The sequence below is a fragment of the Staurois parvus genome, unplaced genomic scaffold (assembly GCF_062004578.1).
Source record: "Staurois parvus isolate SC_StPar_1 unplaced genomic scaffold, SC_StPar_1.0 ptg000454l, whole genome shotgun sequence".
NCBI lineage: Eukaryota > Metazoa > Chordata > Amphibia > Anura > Ranidae > Staurois > Staurois parvus.
In genome coordinates this window covers 4087151-4112754 of record NW_028318250.1, presented here as the reverse complement: position 1 = coordinate 4112754, position 25604 = coordinate 4087151, and the positions used below count along the sequence as shown (strand labels likewise).

General features: G+C 40.5%; 1 protein-coding gene across 1 annotated transcript in view; it reads left to right on the top strand.

Moving 5' to 3' along the window:
* The window catches only part of MTF1 (metal regulatory transcription factor 1), a 69957-nt gene that overhangs the window by 10062 nt on the left and 34291 nt on the right, over nt 1–25604 (top strand). The window contains exon 2 of the mRNA XM_089688789.1: nt 15838–16076. Within this exon, the coding sequence (XP_089544915.1) occupies nt 15838–16076 (239 nt within the window). The remainder of the gene's footprint in view (nt 1–15837; nt 16077–25604) is intronic.

Genomic DNA, 25604 nt, shown 5'->3' with positions numbered 1-25604 from the left:
CAGAAGGGAAAAGGGCAAGAAAAGCAATCTTCGTATACAATGAAAATGCTTGTACTGTAAATACGAAAAAATAATATTGTTTTAAAGATGGAAATATGTATAATAGCAATAATGGAGTGATGATCTTATTGCTACAATTTGGTAACTGTCTGAAGATGGGTCACACGTACATGACATCACTTCCGATTACACGCTGACATAGGAAGTTGTACTGGATCGTGCGAGAATTTTTATATACTTAGTAGCACTCGTGTATTCGATATGAGCATAGCATGCAAAAAAAACTACAAACAATCATTCATACGATTTTCTCATCGTGTGTACTAGGCATAAGGCCTCTTTTGCACACTGCAGCTTGAAACTGCTTAGTACAGCGGGGGTTTTTTTTTGGTTTTTTTTTTTACTTATCTAAAACGCAGGCCTTTACACACAATTAAGTAAACAAGCGCTGCGTATTCATGATTATTTTTGTGGATTTATGTGCAAATGCTCACAAATACTTGCAAATATGTGCAAATGCCACACTTCCTGCTTGTGTGTGCATACTCTCAAATGTGTGCAAGTGATAGTGCGTCTATCCTTGCCTTTTTTGCTTTGTTTTGTTTTGTTTTTTTGGCAGTGATACATACATGAGTGCAGTTTTCAAGAGGCCTAATACTTAGTTAAAACAACAAAAACTTTGAATGTGTACAATGCCTTTAAACACTGTACACACATCTATTTTGACAGGATTCCATTCATCTACAATGCAAAAAATATTTTACTTATTACACTTTTATATATTTTCTTAAAACATAGGGACATGCCTTTATAGTGTTCAGAAATGTACTTTTCAGTTCACTTCCTTTTCTGAATCCCTTCCCATCCCCTAGCTTTTTCAAAATACATCTTACCTGCAAACCCATTTCTTTAAGATCTTTCTGTGTAGCCACCTGGGAACTCTACCCAATGTTTTTGGGCCTGTTGGGCTGCAGACTGGCTTTCCATTGGAGAGAATAGATGGCAAGGCATGCATGGGTGTTTGATAAATATAGACATTTTTTGGGCAGATGCTGGGCAGGCTACATAGATGTTTCCCAGGAGTGGATGTGATTTATACGGAAAGTACTAGGGAGATGGAGGAACTACAAAAGAGGGTAAGCACATTAATAGTCACTAGACCCCCATTAACACCCACAGAAAGGGCTTAGCAATAGTTTGGGTGGCCACATGTAGTCTGATTAAAACAACTCAGGCAACTATTTTGAGCATTGCTTAAAGTAGAACTTTAGGTAAGTCCTGCTAGATTACTTCAGGCTGGCCCCTTTTGCAGGTAAAGTTATGTAAAACATTAAAATTAACTGCCTATATTGTTTCAAATCCATTAATAAACTGTCCCACCCTGCTCTGCAAATGCCCAGTTGCTCTCTGTTTTTAGGCACTGTGCCAATCTGCTGACAGCCTTAAGATTTAATGCTGCCCAGGGCTCTGGGCTTCAGTAAAATGGCAGCTCCTAGCAAGTAGAAACAGGAACAGTGTTGGGGGCAATTTATAGCACGGACTGATTTTGGTAGCATAATTATTAATGCAGAATGTACATTCCTTGCTAAAGAACATTTTTTTTATCAAGTTGTTATAGGTAAAGTTCCACTTAAAGAAGCTAAGAGACACCTTTGATAGAGGCAATATTTACCAATTGTTACCACCTAAAGTGATTTTCTAAAACGATGGAAAACCACAATGGGACATTTACTGTAGATTGTCATTTTATATTAAAGTGTTCCTAAACCCACAACAGTAAAATCAGTCTGTATATGCAGTAAAGCATGCTTGTTATGCTCCCTGTGGAACCTAAGGCATTAATTCTCTGCATTGTGTAAAAATGCTGTTGTACCTGTCTTCTCTGATCCTCCCCTTCTTCCAGTGTCTCCCTGTTATCTCCTGATAAGACATATCACATGCTCAGTTTGGTGTGTATTGCTAGAGAGGTTTTTTTTTTCTTGGGAGAGTGCATGTGATCAGCACAGGGCCAATTAGCACTGTCCCGACGGAGCTCAGGGGTTCTGCATCCTCCTAGAGCAGAATGAAACCGCCTCCTACAAGCTTTAACCAGTGCTCTGTGGAACACTGATAGAAATCACAAGACTGCTCTAACTGCTGAGAAAAGGTATTTAGCAGTTTATATTTCCTAAACTAATTCTATTTCCATGTTGTGTGTACTGTGGGAGACCAGATATAGTGAATGCAGGGTCCTGGGTTTAGTAACACTTTAAGTAAAGAGGCTAGAAATCTTTAACACGTGCTTTACTAGCAACTGCCGGGCATATTTAGAAGAAGATCATAGGACATCCTGTTGATGTACATTGGGCAACTGTTACATTTTTTTTCTTGAAATATCTGCAGATATATGGAAATCTTCAGGGCTCAATTAGAGCATAACGCATGTCGTGCCAAGTGTTGACACAGTGCAGCTAACGCACTGTAGATTTGTGTTTCCAAATGCACCACAATTGACATCTACAGTGTGCTGCAACTCACCTGCATTAAGGCTCCATTTACACGGGACGTTTGGAAAACACTTCTGAACGTTGGAAACTGACTGCTGGAAAACGTAGGTTAAAAAAACGTCTGTTTAGTCGCATTTTCATACCGCGTTTATGAGCGTTTGCGTTTAGAAGCGTTTTTTAAAGATAACCTCAGGAGACCTTCCAAAATGCCCAGAAGGCACTGAAAAACAGTAAAAAATTAACTATTTCAGGCATTTTGAGAGAAATAGAGAGAGGAGAAGCAGAAAGAGTAGTATTTGTTGAGATTAGCTCTTTTTTTTTTGGATGTGTTCCAGCTCATTTCTGTGCAGAAATTATTACAGCAGTGTCTAACATATTTTCTTTCATGCGAAACCTCATAGTATGGTGTACCAGGTTCATGATGAAAAAAGGCTCTGGACAGCATCTGGAAATGGAAGAGTTAAAAAAAAAATTTCCAAACACTTATAAACGTGGTCAGCCACGTTTACAAGCGTTTGGCGTTTGAAACGCTGATAAAATCTACTCCTGAACGCAAGTTTGGTGTGTGGAAAAAAAACAACTGTAAACTCAACTGCCTGTAAATGACTGTGTGTACATGGACACATAGGAAAACATTAGGGAGAGTTCAGGGGCTGCTGAAAAAAACGCAGAAAACCTCCTAAACGTGAGTTTATTAGCCGCAGTGTACATGGAGCCTTAAGCTCACCACAGTGGGCTGCCTGATGCCATGCACCAGTGTATTAAAAGTCATGCGTTGCGACTCACTGTGTTAATGGTGTGAATAGGCCCTTAGTTAAGCTTGAAATGTTCTTTGTAGAAAGTTTTTGTTATGTTATATATCAGAATTTTGTCAAGAAGACCAACAGTTTGCAGAAACTTAATTGAAGAAGTGTTTCTTCCACTGTAAGCAAGATTTCCTTTTCTCTAGTAATTCTGCTGAGTCTACACTAAAATTTGGGGAAGACAGAACAGACGGGAATGGTCTGACTTGTTAGGTTTTCTTGATTTTGGGTTATCACTGAATTGTAAAGTGTTTGCTCTGGACTTAATTGACACTATCCCTTTTGAACTAAACTTACTATGACCCCTCCCAGCTTCCTAATTCCCTTTGCAGGCCCCTTTGGTGAAAAGGGGTCCTTTTCACCCCGGGCATGGTTTTGCATTAGGCGCTCATAAACATGTATATAAAGCCTTCTTCTGAATGTCTCAGGGAGACAGCTCTTAACAAATCTGTAAGCGTTCACTGTGCATGGGCAGTAAGTTAGTAATTGTGTCCTTTAAAAAGAACCAACACAAATGGTATATTTAAGAATTTCTGTTTTGCTATTTAAAGCGGAGCTCCACCCAAAAGGGGAAGTTCCGCTTTAAAGACTGGTCCCCTTCTCCCCATTAAGGATTGGCACCTTGGGGGGTGCGGGTACCTGCAATTGATAGGTTTCCACTTCCGCTGTGATTGCCTAGGCGATCAGAAGCGGAAGTTGTCCTCGCCCCTCCTTCTCCCTAGTCTTCTGGGACATGTAACAGGTCCCAGAAGACAACGGGGCCATTCACAAAGCGCAGAGCTACTCGTGCATGCGCCGTGGGAACCTGGCTGTGAAGCCGCAAGTTGTCACAGCCGGGTGCCCACACTAAAGATGCCGGTGCCTGGAACACCAGACGACTGGTGAAATGGGCCGTGGGACAGGTGAGCGGCTGTTTTTTAAAAGTCGGCAGCTACAGATTTTGTAGCTGCTGACTTTTATTTTTTTACACTGTGAGTGGATCTCTGCATTAACTATAAACACCTTCCTTGTGTGGACTTCCAAAAGCCCTAAAACTGTCGCAGGGCACCACCATCTTGGAAGGGAGGTCAGCTGACTAAGCTCCCTTTCAGACGGGGGGACACATCAGTGGATTTGCCTACTCAGCGGGGGTTCTCTCCTCTGATCCCCGCTGAGCAGGTGGATGACAGGTCTGTGTCCACTCCACTGCTGCAGAGTAGACACAGACCGCTGTTTTCTATGGAGTGACTGTCATCTGATCTGATCCGCCAGATGGATTGGGGAACGAATCCCTATCCGGCGGGGGTCAGCAGATACATGTCCGCTGACATCCGCTGCTCCATAGAGAGCTATGAATGGTACGATCAGGTCCGCTTGAAAAACTGACAGGCGGACCCGATTGTACCGTCAGTGTGAAATGGGCCTTAAAATTTTCGCGACACTCATAGTAGTTCCCTTTGAATGTGAGGTCAGTACATTCCTAGAAGAGCAGAGGGCTATGAAGGAAGGGGAAGGGGGCTGTGCTAGCAATTTTGACTTTCTTTATCTTTAAATATTCTATTTCTAAAAGTTTAGAGTCATATTGCAAGCCATAAAAAATTTTGTAAGGGAAAAATACTGCAAATAAGTATTTAAAATACCCTTTTTTCTGTACTTTTACCTGAAATGTTGAAAAGTTGGTAACAAGGTCTCTTTATAGCTAACTCAACACAAACTCAAAGCAAAAAAATATCAAAATATAAATATATTTCTTCATAGGATATAAATCTTTCACAAAGTATTTAGTGCACAAAAGTCAGAAATTACCTTGTAAAAGTAGCAATGACTTCATCACCCAGCGGGTCCATCTACCCATTATCGGCTTGCCTACAGAAAACTACAAGAGGGGTGGGGGGGTTGCGGAGACGAGACCAGTCACCCTGCACAAGGAGAGGGCAGCAGTGACTGGTCTTTATTACAGGAAACTCCTGCACAGAAGAAAAATAGTAGGAATTTGTTTTGTGTTAGAATATTGTATGGATATGAAATAAATATACAAAGTGCACCAAGAAGTAAGAGTACTCAAGCCTCTATATTTAGATTTCAGCTTTAAATTGTTATAATAGCACAGTTTTTCCTCTCAGTAATAGGTGAGTGTTCTGTTAATTAGTTCAATTCTCCCCCAATCAGAGCAGCAATACCAGCACCGTTCAAGCTATATCATCCTATCTCAACCTTTTAATCACAGAGGAACCCTTAAAATAATTTTTGGGTCTCAGGGAACCCCTTGTAAGATTAGTCCATTGGGGGTCATTGGAAAATATCCCTTACACTGGTGGTAGGTGGGAAGAATGCTCCTTGTTACATGTTGGCCGGTATGACACCCTTTCAGTCACACTGGCTTTGCCAAGTTGCATTGGGCCTGATACTATGCAGGCACCATCAGATGGGAGGTCAGTTAGCCAGCTCTCGAGGAACCCCTGGCCACCACTGGAGGAATCCTAGGGTTCCATGGAACCCTGATTGAGAATGGCTGAACTATTTGGTCCAATAGAAACTGACCTGGGTCTTACCTGAATTCATTGTTGACAATAGACATTTTGGGGTTGATTTACTAAAATTGGAGAGTGCAAAATCTCTGGTGCAGCTCTGCATAGAAACCAATTGGCTTCTTTTTTTTTTTGTCAAAGCTTAATTGAACAAGCTGTAGTTAGAAGCTGATTGGCTACCATGCACAGCTGCACCATATTTTGCACTCCAGTTTTCGTAAATAACCCCTTTTGTCTGTGCTTGTGGAGGAGAACAAAACTCTCAAATAACAAAGCCTTTAGACATTGTGAATTGCATATGAATCACACAGGAACCGCACTGCATTCATGTGCAATTCACATGCGGTTCATTGTTATGCAGTTTGAGTCCATTCATTTTAAATGAGCTCAAATCACACCTCATTGCACCAAAGTCATGCATGCACCAATTCTGGAGCTGTCCTGCAACCGGATCACATGGTCCTTTTGTACCATGTGGTCTGATGCAGGCAAACGCACTGTGTTTGTGGTGTCGTTAGGATTGCACTGACACCTGCCGCAGATTGCAAGGGCAGTGCTATTTGAATGTGGTGCCTGAAATGCACACGGATTGCAGGTTTCTTGCACCTCCTTCTATTGTGAACCTAGGCTTAGTTTCCTTTTGTGATCTTGGCAATATTGTAATGACTTTTATATGACTTCTAAATTCTTCATCAGTACTGAACTCAGGTGGGAGACGGGATGGCCTTGTACCTGGCTCTTGGCCTTGCACGTCCTACAAATGGGATGGGGATGCTTGTTCTGGTGACCGCTGAGACAGTATTAACCTCATTTTGAAGATGTTTACTTTTACTTCCCCTTGACGCTATATTACAGGAAGTGAAGGGACATTTCTTGAAAGTGACACAGTTGAGTCTCCCTTCGCTCACTTTTGTGGCTTCCTCCTAAATCTTGACCCGCATTAACCAGTCCTTCATTGTCCCATATATTACGTGTGTGGGACCAAATATTCCAATAGCCTTATCTCTCCTCACCTGCCACTTCTTCCCCTCTTGGGGAACCCCCTTTTCCAGCCAGGCCTAGAGTCCCCTAATGCCTTCCATTGGTGGGCTTCTCACAATTTTCTCTGTGTCCACTCATTCCTCACTGGTCACTCTGTCTACACCTGGGCAGAAATCAAGGATAATACCAAGCTCCTACAACTGAACGTTTCCAATTTCTGCAAATCAAACACTGGTTGACCTCAGTGCTCTCTGATAAAGACTTCACGACCCAACTGTCATTGTTTGAACATATCTGTCACCGGACACCCCTGACCCCCAAGCTTATATCTATTCTTTATTCTCAGCTGAATAACCTTTCAAATCCTAACATTCACACTTATGTTTCCGGCTGGGAAAGCGACCTAAAATTTACCAAAGGTAGGGGATGTTGATCACAGATTTGGACAACACTATCTTCTTGTTCGATTATTTTCCTCACCGTGGAGTCCGCCTTTAAAATGATCATGAGGTGGTATTTAGTCCCATCCCATCTAGCACATCTTCACTCTACTGCCCCCGGGACCTGTTTCAGGGGCTGCACCACTTTGGGAGACCCTCTCCATATCTGGTGGACATGCCCCATGATTTCCCGGTTTTGGACGAAGGTCCTCAAACTTCTGAATTCCTTATTATCATACCCTTTCCCAAGGGATCCATGGCATGTCCTTCTGAATCTGAAACCTCAGGGCTTAACTAACAACCAATTCAAACTGGCTACTTATGCTTACTAGCAGCAAAACAAACCATATCAAAGGCAGGGAAACAACAGTTTATATCTTTAATGGAATTCAGACGCTGCCTGGATTTTCTCTTTATCATTGAGAAGTTAACAAGCATTCTTTTGGATACACATGACAAATTTCTCCAAATTTGGACCCCATGGATGCAACAGGCCCATCCCGCTATGTCGGCCAATAGCTACACATCATTATAACACTGAACCCCCAGGGTTCTGGCTTGGGCACCTCATACCCTTCTTTATTTCCTATTTTCCTTTTTTTCCCCCTTTTTTTTTTTTTTAAAACTTTCCTCTGGGCTCCACCACAGGACTGATTGGTGAAATATGATCTGTTCCTGTTTAAATTTTTCTTTTTTTTATGTTTATTAAGTAATGTAGTTCAAACATCATTACTCTACCCACCTGCATCTGTTTTTACGATGCAGATGTGTGGACTTTTTCTTGTCACCCATGTCGGGTTGTTTCATTTTTTCTCTTCTTGATGTAAAGCAATCAATGTATATGTCTTTCCAAATGATTTGTTGTTTACGGCTCTTTTTGTGTATGATGTTATAACGTGTCTGACTTTCGAACCATTGACTTTGTCTTTCTGTTAGTATTTGAAATTACGGTAACCATTGTATCTTTTGCAAAATTACCCAATAAAAACCTATTGAAAGTGAAAGTGACACAGTTGGAATACAAATACAAGGATTTTTTTCTCTATACCCTGCTGTCTCCAAAATTAATAAAAAACAAAACCTTTGCTATGTATGTACAGTTTAATACCAATATAGGTATTGAGTTTGCAGGTTTTGGGTGAATTTACTCCTATGAAAGCATACTCCTAGGTTTAATTAGCACACTTTTTGTTTGCTGGTTCTTGGCTATTTAATACTTGCCATACATGCTACAATAAGAGAGCAGTTCTATTAGGCAGTTAGGTAGATATCTTGTAAAAAAAAAAAAAAAAATCTTTCTTTGCTAACCGCTTTACCACCATAGGGGTTTGTAAAATCATGTATATATACGTGATTTTGCATTTCCGGGTAGGGGTGCACGCCCTACCCGTGCTGCCATTCGCGGCCTCGGTTGTCAATCACTGGGTCTCAGCCGGTGTTTACTCACCGGCACCCGGTGATCGCTTAGTAATACCAACTGGTGGAGAGAACTGTATGTTAACAATACAGTTCTCTCCCCTGTCTGCTCCAGCACACTGCTTTGTATGTTTTTGCATAGCAGAGCCATACAAAGCAGTGTGCTTACAGTGGAAAGCACAAACACAGCCCCATAGTAAAACACACACAGCGCACAGTTAACCCTTTGATCGCCCCAGATGTTAATCCTTTCCTGCCTAGTGCCATTAGTACAGTATCAGTGCTTTTTATTAGCACTAACCACTGCATTGGTGTCACTGGGGATGTCAGTAACACCAAGTCAGTTCCTCCCAGTATTAGAATGCCCGCCGCAGTCCCGCTATATAAGTCGCTGATTGCCGTCATTACTAGTAAAAAAAAAAAGAAAAATCCAAGTATATATACTGCCATTTGTAATCACTATAACATTTACGTAAACCAATTAATTTGCACATAGAGATGAAGACGTAGCAGAATACATTTTGCCATAAATTTATGATGAAATTTTTTTTTAATTTTATTTTATTGGACACGTTTAATAGCAAAAAGTAAAAAATATAGTTTTTTTTTTTTCCTCAACATTTTCGGTCTTTTTTTGTTTATAGCGCAAAAATAAAAACTGCACAGGCGATCAAATACCACCGAAAGAAAGCTCTATTTTTAGGGGAAAAAAGGCCGTAAATTTCATTTGGGTGCAGTGTTGCATGACCACGCAATTGTCAGTTAAAATAACGCAGCACCGTAAAGCAAAAAATGGCCAGGTCAGGAAGGCGGGTAAATCCTCTGGGGGCAAGTGGTTAAAATAATGGGAATGTTATCGGTAAGGCTGTCCATTATGGTTATGCAGGACACACAAAATCCATTACTTTCATAAAAATTTGATGATAATATAAGGAACAGAGATTGGATGAATTGGACAGTGTATCATTAAATGTAAACACTGCAATATGTGTAAAAGTAAAATCATACATAGCGGTGGCATTTTATGACTGCCAAATATAAAGTGGAATTATAGGTAGATATAAAAACACCTCTATTTGATTCAGTGATGTATTTATTGAAAATACTTCAAGTGAATATCAACCCTAAGGGACTATTCTTGCTTCTTTTACTGTGCGTTAAGGCGTGCTGCATTAGGGCAGCCCATTCATAATGAATGGGTTGGCAGCACATGGAAAAAACAGACGTGACCTTTTTTTTTTTTTCCCTAACACATCATGGTATGAGCTTGTGCCCTGCAGTGCGGATGCCTTGCCTCCTACTGTAATAGTGCACTGGATGCCATTCAGAATTATAATGGCAGAACAGTAAACTGTGGTTTATTATTGACAGAAGGATACAAACAGGCTCTCAGGCTGGTTTCACACCTTTGCCTAATATGTTTTCTAATTAAACTTGTCAGTTATGTCGTAATGCATGTCTACATTAAGAAGTGGGTTTTGATGTGTAGTGTAATAAGTGCATTGCAGCACACATTAAAACATGCATCAATGCACTTTTTGATGCTTTTTCAATACTTTCAAGGGAAAAAAATGCATTAGACAAAAAAAAAGCTTTTTATTTTTTCTAAGCACTGTGTATTAAAAGCCATACCCGTTTTTTTTAATGTGCAGCTTACCACAGTGAAAAAAACTGTATCTTTTTTTTTTTTTCCCTAATAAGTCAGTTCACAGCTATATAGGTGCATGTATTAGCTATTTGCCTTTTACATGTACTTGTTGAAATTGTGTATATTTGATCTCATTTGGTCAAGTACTGATTCCCTAGTCAAAGTATGGTCTTGGTAGTTTAGTATATTTGAAAATAATAAAGAGTTTATTGTTTTATGTAACTTTTCCAGCTACCTTCTTCTGTTTGATGTGTGTGTGAATTTATATTTTATTAATTGAGTGCCCAGTTAAAGGAGAAGTTCAGCCAAAGTTCTTTTGGTTGTACTTCTGTGAATTACAGGTGTGCAGTTCGTTCTGCACTCTTGTTACCCGTTTTCAGCGGACAGCGGGCTGAAGGACACTGTCGACTGATGTCACTCAGCCGGTCCACGTTAGGCACAGATCTCGACTTCAAAGTCAGGATCCATCCCAGAGTCTGGAGCGGCACCGGTGAACTTCTGGGAGCTTGAGCCAGCTGCTCCATCCTCCTTCATAGCCCAGCGCTATAGTGAACATGGGGGGCAGATCAGACAGCAGAGACTGACAGTCCCGCTCTCTTCTCAGAGCGGCTGTGAGAATTCAGCGATAATCTGAGCGAGCCTGTAGGTGTGCCCTCATAGCAAACCGCTTGTATGGGGACACACACAGAAGAGGAGGAGTCCTAGAAGAGGAGGTTTGGGGCCACTTTGTACAATACCATAGCACAGAGCAGGTAAATATGATATGTTTATTATTTTAGCATAGGGGTGCATGCAAAAAAAATAGAATCATTACCTACATACCCCAATACAGCCGTATGCAGCCATTCAGGTCATTCAGAATTTTTGTTGCTCAGGCACCTGTGTGTGTAAGGGCTCATATACACGGGGTGTTTGGAAAACTCTTCTGAACAATGGAAACTGACTGCTGGAAGTTGTAGGTTAAAAAATGTAATTTTGCGTTTGCATACCACGTTTACGCATGTATATGTGCGTTTGCGTTTAGAAGCGTTTTTTAAAAGATAACCTCCGGAGACCTTCCCAAATGCCCAGAATAATGAAATAATGAAAAATAGTAAGTAATTAACTATTTCAGACATTTTGAAAGAAATGGAGAGAGCAGAGAGAGCAGTATGTGTTGAGATTTCCTGTCTTTTCTGGTTGTATTCACTATGAATCCCATCATGAGCATAATGCAGCACGTTCTACCATTTTTTCCTTCACGAACTGACTGCGCTGGTGTACTAGGTCCATTTGAATACATGGAAAACGCTTTGCATGCATTTCTGATGATTGAAAAAAAGTTCTGGACAGCATCTGGATATGGAACTGTAAAAAAAACGCTTCTAAACGCAAACTCTTATAAACGTGATTAACCGTGTTTACAAGCGTTTGGCTTTGAAACCCTGGTAAAATCTACTCCTGAATGCAACTTTGGTGCGTTAAAAAAAACGACTGTAAACTCAACTGCCTGTAAACGACATGGTGTACATGGACACATAGGAAAACATTAGGGAGAGTTCAGGGGCTGCTGTAAAAAACACTGAACAGCTCCTGAATGTCAGTTTAGCAGCTGCAGTGTACAGGAGCCCTAAGAGGCCTTCTAAAAAGTTTAAATATGTTGATATTGTAGTAAACAATCTTGAAGTCTGTGTATCTGCTAAAGTTGTTTTGACAAGTACAGCTAATTTTATCCCGCTCTAGTATTGACAGTTTAATAAAAGGCCATTTGTGTGCTGTGTTTTTGTTTGTTTTTTTTTAATTTTCCTTGAATATTTTGTAAGTGTGACTATGCAGTATTTTTTTCCACTCTTGCACAACCAGAGATGGGAGGGTGGGTCATTAATGATAAGCTACACAGTTTCACTTTGACTTGCAAAGTGGAGTGCATTCCAGACTTAGATGTTAATGTGTGGATAACTGATAACGTGTTTGGAAATTATCTTCAAATGCAATAAAACGTAAAAAATACTAAGTTTGGTGTATGTTTACGCGTAACATGCAGCCATGTGATGTGCCACAAGTAGCAGCATTGCAGATGTAGCTTTGTAATTTGCACAGCTCATTGTTTTTTGTTTTTTTTTACCTAATGTCTTCCAGAGACCTTGGATCTGGTGATTATAAACTATCCACATTCACGTTATTGTAGCATGTGAGCACACACAAAATCCCACAATTTTGCATGTGTTTATGAAACGTGAAAAACGTGTCATATGTGCGATGCCCTTAAAGTGTTACTAAACCCACAACAGTAAAATTAGTGTGTATATCAGAGGTGTGGAAATTTTTTAAACTACCGGTACTTGTCCAAGGACTAAATCAGGGTTCCAGTCTACTTGTCCCTCATGACAATCTGCTTGTCCTGATATAAAAAAACAATTTTTGCCAGTTTGGAAAATATGAAGGGTTGATATTTTTTTATTAGGCAGAGGTGCTTTTAGGAATGTCTGGGGCTCTTAAAAAAAAAAGGGGCTTTATGGTGACTTAAATTGCTATAACATTTCTTAAAACTCATATATATATATATATATATATATATATATATATATATAAAAAATTTTTTTTTTTTATGTAACACGATATGTGTGCAGCAGTTTTTCAAATGCAATTTTTTTGGGGGAAAAACACTTTTTTTTTAATTTTAATGTAGAAAAACAATACAATACTAAACCCAATTTTTTGGCAAAAATATAAAAGATGATGTTACTCTGAGTAAATAGATACCAAACATGTCATGCTGACCATTTACTACCCATAGGTGACGCTTTCAAAGTCTTTACAGGTTAACACTTGAAATTTCAGAGGAGGTCTGGTGCTAGAATTACTGCCCATGAGCTGACATTCTCGGTGCTGCATCACATGTGTGGACCGAATTCTGTGTACATGTGTGCAGGACCAACGCATGCGTTTGCATTTGCGTGCATGGATGGGGGTGCTTTAAAAAAAATTTATTTTAATACTGTCGCTTGAATTTTTTTTTATCACTTTTATTGCTGTCACAAGGAATGTAAACATATGTTGTGACAGCAATAGGCAGTGACAGGTGCGCTTTATCAAGAGATCTGGGATCAATAAGACCCCAGATTCCTCCTCTGCCCTTAAAAGCATTTGATCACACAAGATCGGTGTGATCAAATGCATTTTAAAAATGGCACCATTTACATTCAGAGAAACCGGACGTGATGTATGCTCATTGCTTCCTGTTTCCTATATCAGAGTGGAAGTACCAGATGGTCGATCAGGTGTCCTGGTGCAACAGGACAGCACACGGAAGGGTGGATGTCCCTTCCCGCTGCTTGTAAAAGCAATCCAGTGACTAGTTAGCTGCTTGGATTTCTTTTACAAGAGAGGCAACCATCGGCTTGAATTCCTGCTGCATGCCCGCAGCAGGGCTAAATATAAGGAAAAACCTCTTGCCTGGCGCCCTGAGCTGCATGTCCCAGGCATCAGGCTATAGAAATTGCACATCCCTGTGTATATGCAGTAAAGCATGCTTGTTGTACTCACTGTGGAACCTAAGGGATTAATTCTCCGCATTGTATAAAAATGCTGTTTAATCCTGACTGCTTCCTGACCCTCCCCTTCTTCCAGTGCCCCCATCTTATCTCCTGATAAGACATATTGTGTGGCGACGCTCTGCACATGCTCAGTTTGGTGTGTATTGTTAGAGAGGATTTTTTTTTTATACTTGGGAGAGTGCATGTGATCAGCACAGGACCAATCAGCACGGTCCAGACAGAGGTCAGGGGTTCTGCATCCTCCTAGTGCAAAATTAAAATCCTCCTGCAAGCTTTAGCATGTACTCTGCTGGACACTGATAGAAGGCACAAGACTGCTATATACTGCTGATGAGAAAAGGTATTTAGCAGTTTATATTTGCTAAAATTATTATTCTTATACAGTATTTATATAGCGCCAAAAAGTTTGCTCATCGCTGTACATTAGAGTGGGGGACAGTACATGAGACAATACAGTAACAATACAATACACGAGGGGTTTGAGGACCCTGCTCCTTGGTTCTTACAATCTAGGAGGGAGGGAGGGGATAGTGGTACAGGAGGAAATGGCTGTGGGCCAAAATAATTGCATTTCCATGTTCTGTGTACTGTGGGAGATATAATCAATGCAGGGTCCTGGGTTTAGTAACCCTTTAATTGTTAATGGCATGGCAAATGCACCAAGCAAGAATCAGGTTTATGCTCAAGAACAAACGAAAAACATGCAAAATGGCACTGTGCAAAAATATGCAAAGTTCAAAAAGGTGCATTAGCTTCTTTGCCATGTGCCAGCGTGAATGTAGGCTTAAAGAGAATGAAGTTTACATATATCTATAGACAAACTATCTTTTTTGTTGTTTTTTATTATTATTATACAGGATTTATATAGTGGCAACAGTTTACGCAGAGCTTTACAACATAAAGGCAGACAGTATACTTACAGTACAATTTAATACAGGAGGGTTCAGAGGGCCGTGCTCCTTAATTTTGGGTACAGTAAGGAAGGATTAGAGCCCCTTTTAATTGATAATCTCACCTTTAAAATAAATAAATAAAGGCACTTATTTTTTTTTTTCTGCAGGAAAAAAAAGGGCATTTTACAATTTTTTTTTTTTTTATGGAGACTTTCACAAGTGATCGTGCAGGACTCGTGCAGACTGTCAGTGTAAGCTGTCTGCCCGGCAGTTTCACACTGACAGAAGGATCAATGAACTACCAGAGTGCACAACAGCGCCATGGTAGTACATTGAGAACTACAAGCCGACAGCTGCAAAGGGGGTGTCTGTACTTAATGTGAATAACTGACACGGTCATGTGGATGGAGTCCCGTGCAGCCACTCTCTTTTCAAAAAGTGACAACTGGCACGGGAAACCTCTCCCTGTACTGCTGTCACACAGAGGGATCGGATCACTGAGCCATTGCAGGAACGGGAATATGTTGCGTGTTCCACCTTAAAAACATAGAACATGTAACATGTTCCTGAAGGTGAACTTTTATGCTTTTAAGTTTTTCTTTTTTTTCCCCTATGTGTACCAGTTGCTAGGTTCAAAAGTCTAGAGCTGTCTCCTGAACGGGGTAGGTTTTCCAATGGGCACACCTGTTTCAGTGACAACTGTCTATGAGATGAATTCTCTTTACTTTGTAGAAATTTCCTCACACTTCTATTATGTCTCTGGGACATGGCGTGAAGAGAAATCTCCTCTGTGGCTTTGGCTGGTGCTGGAGCTAGTGAATATAGACAGAAAGTGGCAAAAATGACTGGAGATCAGCAGCAGTGAGATACAAAAAAAATTGGAAAAAAGGTAAAGCAATGTTTTAGAGAAAAAAAAAGCATGCCACTTGTTATACAGTGCTTTAACCGGCTAAATGCCATCCAGTTATGGTTTGGATCTGCTTTCATCTCTTCTACAGTTCCGTATTTAGTAACTTTTCAGGAGACAATTTTCACATATATTGTCTGTGCATTATTTAGATTCTTTTGGATAGAAGGAAAGAAGTAACTTGGGAGAGAGACAAGTAAAATGTTGTGCTTTATTACAGGTAAAGAGGTACCAATGTACATTTGAAGGCTGCCTAAGAACGTACAGTACTGCTGGAAATCTGCGTACACACCAGAAAACACACAGAGGGGAGTACACGTTTGTCTGCAATCAAGAGGGTTGTGGGAAAGCGTTTCTTACATCTTACAGTCTGAAAATCCATGTACGTGTTCACACAAAAGAAAAGCCATTTGAATGTGACGTACAGGGTTGTGAAAAGGCATTTAACACTCTTTACAGGTAAGGACCCATACTCCATACTATTATTTTTCTATGTGGTTTAGTGTTCACTTTCCTTTGCAGGACATACCTGACCAGGTGTGCACACTGGACACACATCCAAAAAAAATGTCATAAAAATACACAGGACATGTAGTTCTTCACCTCTGCCCCCTTGCACTTGCTGGAAAATCCCAACTGTTGAAATAAAAGTTGCTGTGTAAATACAACATATGTAATAGCTGTGATAGCTCTTGCAGTCAAAAAAATATTGGCTGGTGCTATGTTTATAAACATTGTTCAGATGCAAGATAGAGAGCTACAAAGTAACATTGTTACTTTTGTATCTACTCTGTTTCCTTTCTTTACCTTTAAGTACTAAAAACGCCTTAAGGCCCCCATTCACTCCAATGCGATTTGTCATGCAATTTGACAGTTCAAAATCGCATGACAATTTGCACCCTATTTGTGCTTATGGAACCGTTCAAATCTATGGGACTCCACCTTGCACCGATTTATTTATTTTTTTTTCCTGCACTATTTTTAATGATTTTCATGTGCAACTTGCATTGATATCTGATGTCGGCAAGCCACACATGAAATTACACAGACTAGCGGCTGTGAAATCTCCCAACTTGAGCTGAAGAAGTGAAATTTTAAAGCCGCATTTGGTGTGAACCAGGGCTAAGGCTCCATGCACACAGGCTTCAAAAAATCTCCACTTTTACAGAAGTTTTGTTTGTAGAAGCAGCTCAGTGTTATGCAGCTATGTATCCATGCATATTAGGACATTTAAAGGCATATTCTACGCTCAGCTTTAAAGGGGGAAAAAAACCCTCTGGTTTGCGTTTTTGATTGGATTTTAATGGTAGAAAAAAAAGGTTAACCACTCCTAAACATTGTACTAAAACGTTCCATATGACCGGTTTTCTTTTTATTTTTTTTTTTTTAATTTGCCAAGGAATGTGCAGGGAGCCTAATGCAATATTAAACCCAAAAGCAAACTTGTATTATATTGCAGCTTACCAATTCTTGAAGGTGATGGCTGCATTTGTTTTCTTTGTTAGGCTTTTTTTCTTCTATTTTCATCTGGTGATCTGGCCAAAAGAACAAGCTCTCTTGCATGTATCAGTTGCAGGAATGCCACAAACCATTTACCACTGGCAGGGATGCTTACAATGATCAGTTTATATATATATATATATATATATATATATATATATATATGTCCTTTATCCCCCCCCAAAAAAAAAACTGCTGTAACTGCTTATAAAGCGTTAGCTGTAATTTGATTTCATTTTGTTAGTGTATCTAAATCTGCTAGTACATCTAATTTTCCCATTCACTAGACTGACAAAGCTGCTGTCAAAAGGTGCCACTTTGTGCTCCTTCATCCAGAGTGGGGGCATACTAATACGGGAGGTGTGTTACTAATCAGCTCACCAGGTGAAAACAAAAGACTAAATAAAATTAAAACTACTGCAGCCACCACATCTAAGAATTGGTAAGCTGCAACATATTACATTCATTTTTTGGTTTTGGGTTTAATACCACTGATCAGGTTCATCTTATTATTCTTTAAACTGTGTATCGCCATCCTTTACGTAATGGAGATGAAAAGAGGAAGACATGCTTGATGTTCAGCCTGGGTAACAACCATGACTTCCTTCATAGATACAGTGTAGGGTGAGTGAGTGAGTGAACGTATATAGACCCTAGGGCAGGCAGTGTAATATTTGTAGCATCACCACGTAAAATAAAGGAAATAAAACCTAACGAATGAAAATAAACTAATGTAACCACCTGATCTAAGAACTGGTAAGCTGACATGTATTACATTTTTGTTTTTGGGTTTAGATACACTTTTACAAGTCTAGTCTAAAAGTATACACTAAAATGTTACACGTTATTTCCACTGTGTGCTTTTCTCATTTACGTTTCTACTAGGGACTTCCCTGACTCCTCGGCCCAGCCTTACTGACCTCCTTGAAACCTGCCGAATAAGAACAAACCTATACCTTTTGTTCTTTGGGCGTGGGGGTGTAATTTTGGAAGTAGTAGTTATATTTGGCAGGCTCATGGCTTCCAGCGAGCCATTGGACTACACAGTACTGTTTGTGCAATACTCTTCTTCATAGGCCCTAATAAAGAAGCCATTTTCCTGAAGACTTGAAAGTAGATGGCGTCTCTATTAGTGTTTTATAAAGAAAAACGTCATGTGCAATACTACACTGCTTACTGGCTTGGTGGAAGATGGCACTGGCTTTTGGTTGCTTGCTGTTCTGAGGCCTGTATTGGGGGCTAATAATGGTACAGGGGCATTTACTGTATCTACTCTTGGCAAGACTTTTAATTGGAAATATTAAAGGGTAACTCCACTTTCGTGGGGGAAAACAAATCGCCGATAAAAAAAATAATACAGCATATACAATTGCAACACGAGTCATATTGTAACTGAATGGTCTTAAAACTTCATTTTCAATCTAGGCTGTAATTTTCTGTAAAATGCAATGTAATATGGCAACCTGGAGGTGTTCTGTACACACATGGTGTATGGAGTGCTCCCTGGAAGTGCCATTTCCTGCCTCTGTCATTGGCTCAATGATTTACCCAGAAGTCTGCACTAAGATACAAATCAGAGTTTGGGCATCCTCGAGCACCATTCATGCCCCTAGTAAGAAATGGAACTCTTTCTCTGTGTTTCTAGTTAAAATAGTAATCTTTTGGTGTGTCTACACTTTATTTTTTTTAAACATAGAAAAACAAATTAAAAATAACATTAAATAATACAATCAGCCGAAGAAGAACAGTATTAATACTTACCTGCTTTTGCCTCTGGTCTTCTGTCTTTATTTTGTCATGACTGTTTAAACTAATGAAAAATTAAAGTGTTACTAAACCCAGGACCCTGCATTCATCTATCCGGTCTCCCACAGTACACAGAACAAGGAAATGCAATTATTTTAGTAAATATAAACTGCTAAATGCCTTTTCTCATCAGCAGTTAGAGCAGTCTTGTGACTTCTATCAGTGTCCAGCAGAGTACTGGTTAAAGCTTGTAGGAGTTTTCATTCTCCTTTCACTGCCTTATTAGATTGCATAACCCCGTCCCTCTGTCTGGAGAGTGCTGATTGGCCCTGTGCTGATCACATGCACCCGCCTAGCAAAAGAAAAAAACTCTTAACGGTACACACCAAACTGACCATGTGTAGTGTGTCCCCGAGGCTGTGTTCTATCAGGAGATGAAATGGGGAACGTGGAAGAAGGGGAGGATCAGAGAAGACAGGATCAAATGTCCTTTTTACACAATGCAGAGGATTAACCCTTTTTAGGTTCCACAGTGTCAACACTTGGCATGACATGCGTTATGCTCTAATTGAGCCCTGAAGATTTCCATATATCTGCAGATATTTCAAGAAAAAAATGTAACAGTTGCCCAATGTACATCAACAGGATGTCCTATGATCTTCTTCCAAATATGCCCGGCAGTTGCTAGTAAAGCACATGTTAAAGATTTCTAGCCTCTTTACTTAAAGTGTTACTAAACCCAGGACCCTGCATTCACTATATCTGGTCTCCCACAGTACACACAACATGGAAATAGAATTAATTTAGGAAATATAAACTGCTAAATACCTTTTCTCAGCAGTTAGAGCAGTCTTGTGATTTCTATCAGTGTTCCACAGAGCACTGGTTAAAGCTTGTAGGAGGCGGTTTCATTCTGCTCTAGGAGGATGCAGAACCCCTGAGCTCCGTCGGGACAGTGCTAATTGGCCCTGTGCTGATCATATGCACTCTCCCAAGAAAAAAAAACCTCTCTAGCAATACACACCAAACTGAGCATGTGATATGTCTTATCAGGAGATAACAGGGAGACACTGGAAGAAGGGGAGGATCAGAGAAGACAGGTACAACAGCATTTTTACACAATGCAGAGAATTAATGCCTTAGGTTCCACAGGGAGCATAACAAGCATGCTTTACTGCATATACAGACTGATTTTACTGTTGTGGGTTTAGTAACACTTTAAGTCAGGGTGTTATGGGTAATGGCATATAATTGCTCTTTATCCCATCATATTCTGGAGATATTCCAAGCTGTGAATTGATTTTCATTGCATTAGGAGTTATAACTGGTGAAAGATACTTTCAGCTCCAGAATTAAAGAAGAGCTCCAGGTTTCCTGCCACTGATTCACACTGTGCTCCAGTGTTTTTATTCAGGATCCTGCTGGCAAAAGCTGGCAGCAAGATCCTGCATATAAGTGCTCTGTGCATTCCATGCATGTAATATCTGAGCAATGTTAACATGTACAACATTTTGGTGGAAATGGCCTCTATTGGCCACTACTTCTGCTCACCTAGATGCTAGGACCCAGGCGGCTTTTTCGATCTGTGCCCCAACAATAAAGGATACCAATGTTAACATTATTGCCAACAAAATTGCAGGCAGTTGGTTCCCCATCACATCTACCCTGACGGTCAGTGGGGGTGGCCAATCCTATTCTACATAGGCAGAAATGGCCCCCTGATGGGGAAAACACAGACAATTCTAGCTTCACCTCCCCTGTCCCATCAGGTCTGCTTTGACAGTCAGTAGGAGAAGCCATTTCTATCTTTGTAAAATTTGATTTTCTGAGGCCAATCAAATTCTAAGAAGAAATGGCTTCTCCCACTGGCCAGAGCAGACCTGAGGGGCAACCACAACTCTTTGAAACATGCTGGTTCTGCCTTCATACCTCATCATTCATTCTAATGACCGGCCACGCTAAGTGAACCTAATGCTATCATGAAAAACAGATACACAAAATATTTACTCCTGTGACATAAAGACTAAATGAATGATCCATTGAATCAGAAGACATGCAACTATCAATAGTGTGTAGTCAGTGCTGATGATTACACGTTGATATTTACATATCGGACCTAAGCAGTGGCAATGGCTACACAGACAATTGCATGCGTACAGCGTAACTTTCACTGCTCTGGACAGCTACAGTTGTGTCCAAAATTATTCAACCCCCACTGAAATTGAGTGTTTTGGCCAGTTTGACATTGCTTTTGATCATTCAGTCATCTTGCTTACATTTACATTAAAGAGGCACTTGTAGGTCAGACAAATATAACATAACAGTTATAATGAAATAACCACAAATGTCTTTTCTGTGCTCACAGCATTATCAGTTTTATTCAACCCCCAAGTGACATTCAATCTTAGTACTTAGTACAGCATCCTTTTACAGTTATAACAGCTTTTAAACGTGAAGCATAGCTTGACACAAGTGTCTTGCAGCGATCTACGGGTATCTTCGCCCATTCTTCATGGGCAAAGGCCTCCAGTTCAGTCACATTCTTAGGCTTGCGCACTGCAACTGCTTTCTTTAAGTCCCACCAGAGGTTCTCAATCGGATTTAAGTCTGGTGACTGCGATGGCCACTCCAAAATGTTCCAGCCTTTCCTCTGCAACCATGCTCTAGTGGACTTGGAGGTATGCTTGGGATCATTGTCCTGTTGAAAGGTCCAACGTCTCCCAAGCCTCAGGTGTGTGACGGACTGCATCACGTTTCCATCCAATATCTCCTGGTACTGAAGAGAATTCATGGTACCTTGCACACGCTGAAGCTTCCCTGTACCTGCAGAAGCAAAACAGCCCCAAAGCATGATTGACCCTCCACCATGCTTCACAGTAGGCAAGGTGTTCTTTTCATCATAGGCCTTGTTCTTCCTCCTCCAAACATAGCGTTGATCCATGGGCCCAAACAGTTCTAATTTTGTTTCATCAGTCCACAGAACACTATCCCACAACTTTTGTGGTTTGTCCACATGGCTTTTGGCATACTGCAGTCGACTCTTCTTATTCTTTGGAGACAGCAAGGGGGTACGCCTGGGAGTTCTGGCACGGAGGCCTTCATTACGCAGTGTGCGTCTTATTGTCTGGGCTGAAACTTCTGTACCCACATCTGACAAATCTTTTCTCAGTTCCTCAGCAGTCACACGGGGACTTCTCTCCACTCTACGCTTCAGGTAGCGCACAGCAGTCGAAGTCAGCATCTTCTTTCTGCCACGACCAGGTAGCGTTTCAACAGTGCCCTTTGCCTTGAATTTGCGAATGATGCTTCCTAAGGTGTCTCTTGGTATGTTTAACATCTTTGCAATCTTCTTATAGCCATTGCCCTTCCTGTGAAGAGAAATCACCTCTTCTCTTGTCTTCCTGGACCATTCTCTTGCCTTCACCATGTTTGTAACCACACCAGTAAATGTCTAGAAGGAGCTGAGTATCACAGTCATTTTAAAGCTGCCTAATTGGTGCTTATTATGCTTGATTGCTGCTCGGTGACATCCACAGGTGTTTTCAATACCTGATGGAAAGCACCTGTATGAACCTCTGTTCTTCAGAGTGGTAGTCTTTAAGGGGTTGAATAATTGTGGCAATGAAGAAACCACATAAGAACCATTTACTACTGTATTACATAAACAATTGATGTCATTTTAGTTGCATTTGGGTAGTTACAACGTCCTTGTAGGATTTGATTCTGAATACAATTCCAAATGTACACTATAGTCCCTAAACCCCTTTACAGCATTGGGGGTTGAATAATTTTGGACACAACTGTATGTCCTACTTATTTTGTACGCCGCTAAACACTGAACCCATTTTCTTTTACAAAGAGTTTTATGATAGAATAGATAGCAGCAGAGAATCAGTCAAAGACAGATGCATTGACCAACAGGAATAAAACATACAATGTATTCGATGAATATTACAGAATACACTGTGCCCATTTTCATTGGTAGATGCAGTTGTGTGCATGGCTGCATTAACTTCTATAGTGCTGCGATTAGATGTGTACAAATATAAATGCTGTACACATGAGCCAAAATACCTTGTTTGGACCGGCTTGGTTAAAAGGAAGTCTTACCATATCGGAACAGTACTGCTGCTGTGGATGCTGTAATGCGCTGTAGTAGCATTTGAAAATCCTGAAAGGGTACAGCTGATTTCCTCAGTTGCTGGAAATAGTCTATTTATGCGGTGGAGAGGCGGGTGGATGATGTCACATTCTTCACCCTACCCAATCAGAGTATTCCTTGAAAAAAAAGACGTCTTTTCCTGAAATCTTGAGGTACTCCGTTTCCGGTGGCTGAAGGGAAATTGCTTGTACCCCTCCAGGAATTAAACTGCACTCACCGTTATTTAGCAGTGCTACTACAGTGTATTATGGCTTCCCCAGAGTCCATACTGTTCTGGCTTGGTAAGAATTTGTTTTAACCCGGCTGATCCAAAAAGTGTTTAAAAAGACAGGAAACCTAGAGCAGAAAGAATTTCAATGTACACCAGCTATATCTCACAATGCAGTGAAAATTAATTCACAGGAACATCTCCAGTGCTGCTGGACATGATGAATATGACATGACCAGTAAGAATTTGTTTTAACAAAGCTGGCCCAAATGAAGTGTTTAAAGTTACAGAATACCTGGAGTTCTTTTTTAAAGTGTTACTAAACCCACAACAGTAAAATCAGCCTGTATTTGCAGTAAAGCATGCTTGTTCTCCTCACTGAGGAACCTAAGGGGGTAATTCTCTGCATTGTGTAAAAAGGCTGTTTGATCCTTTCTTCTTTGTTCCTCCCCTTTTTCAAGGGACAACCTCTTATCTCCTGATAATACAGACTGAACCGTAGGTATTTTGCACATGCTCAGTTTGGTGTGGATTGCTAGAGAGGTGTTTTTTTTTTCTTGGGAGAGTGCATGTGGTCAGACAGAGGTCAGGGGTTTTGCATCCTCCAGGAGCAGAAAGAAAACTCCTCTTACAAGCTTTAGCTAGTGCTTGGCTCTACACTGATATAAGCCACAAGACTGCTTTAACGTCTGATGAGAAAAGGTATTTAGCAGTTTATATTTCCTAAAATAATTGCATTTCCATGTTCTGTGTACTGTAGGAAACCATATATAGTAGATGCAGGGTCCTGGGTTTAGCAACACTTTAAGCACATGGCTCCACTTGCTGGAATCTGCATTGTGTTTGACATTTACAAACTGAATCTCGCAAAATGCTCTGTTTATGGGCCAGCTTAAACCTTCTCAATATCCAATATCACCCCCCCCCCCCCACGTTGCAGCAGTGGTTACATTTACTTCCCTATGTACTCCCAGGGCCGTAGTCGCATTCAGACAGAGCTGTCTGTGTGCTTATGTCAGTGCTGATGTTCTGTATCATCCTGTACCAAGATTAACATCCTTGGCTGTGCTTGTGAAGCAGAATAAACAGCTAGTCATTTGTGACATGAGATAAGCTGCAGAACTACTGGGGGGGATCGTAGTGGGAAAGAGTTTGTGCAATTTATAAAGCTCATTTTTGGCTTATGTCTGTCTTTGGCCACGTAAAACAAACAGACTGGATGTGTGGGTTAATGCCTGTGAATTATATTTTATTCTCCTATCTCCATACTTCACTGAATGTGAAGCTGTTTCTATGATTGCACGTTTGTTGCCTTGCTGCTTTCTTTGTAGGTTAGAAAAAATAAGAAATCTGTCTCTTTTGCTCTTTTCTACTGTGACACTGGCAGTACAATTTAGAAAGGTATATTTCCATTCACATTAGCCCATATGTTTTAGTGTAATGTGACGTGTATATATAACAGATTGTAAAAGAGTTCATGTGTATGTAAAAGGCATTTTTTGTTTTAGTTTTGGAATAGGATTAGAATCTGTCAGGTTTTTATTGCTGTGTTTCCACTGTGGGGAATAACCCTCTATTTCTATGTCACCATTGCCACTGAGACAGAAAGTGATGGGTAATCCAAAAATTTCCAGTTGTCGCCTTAGCAAGAAATTAGGGAAAATCCTTTTCTACTGGCATCTTCCCCAACTCTCTAAAACGTGCTCTAGTCACCCCCATACTTAAAAAGACCTCACTGGACCCCACCAATCTTAACAACCTAAGACCCATCTCCTTACTCCCTTTTGCCTCCCAAGTCCTTGAACGTCTACAACTGGCTGAGCTGGCACCTTAGTGAGAATAACCTTTTCGATCTCCTTCTCTCTGGATTTCACCTGCAACACTCCACAGAAACTGCCCTCCTAAAACTCACAAGCGACTTGCTAACCTCTAAAACCAATGGTCACTATTCCGTACTCTTACTCTTGGACCTCTCCGCTGCCTTTGACACAGTTGACCATCCCCTCCTCCTCAAAAAACTCTATTTGCTTGGTCTCCGTGACTGTACTGTCCATTGGTTCGAACCTTACCTATCTCACCGAACCTTCAGTGTCACTTACAGCTCTACTTCCTCCTCTCCTACTCCTCTTATTGTCGGGGTCCCCCAAGGTTCTGTGCTTGGACCTCTCCTATTCTTGATCTACACTTCTTCCTTGGGTCAGCTGATAGCTTCCTATGGCTTCCATTACCATTTCTATGCTGATGACACAAATCTATCTTTCTACTCCTCGCCCCATTCGTTTCCTCACTTATCACTGATTTACTAATAGACATATCGGACTGGATGTTACACCACTTCTTAAAATTCAATCTATCCAAAACTGAGCTCATA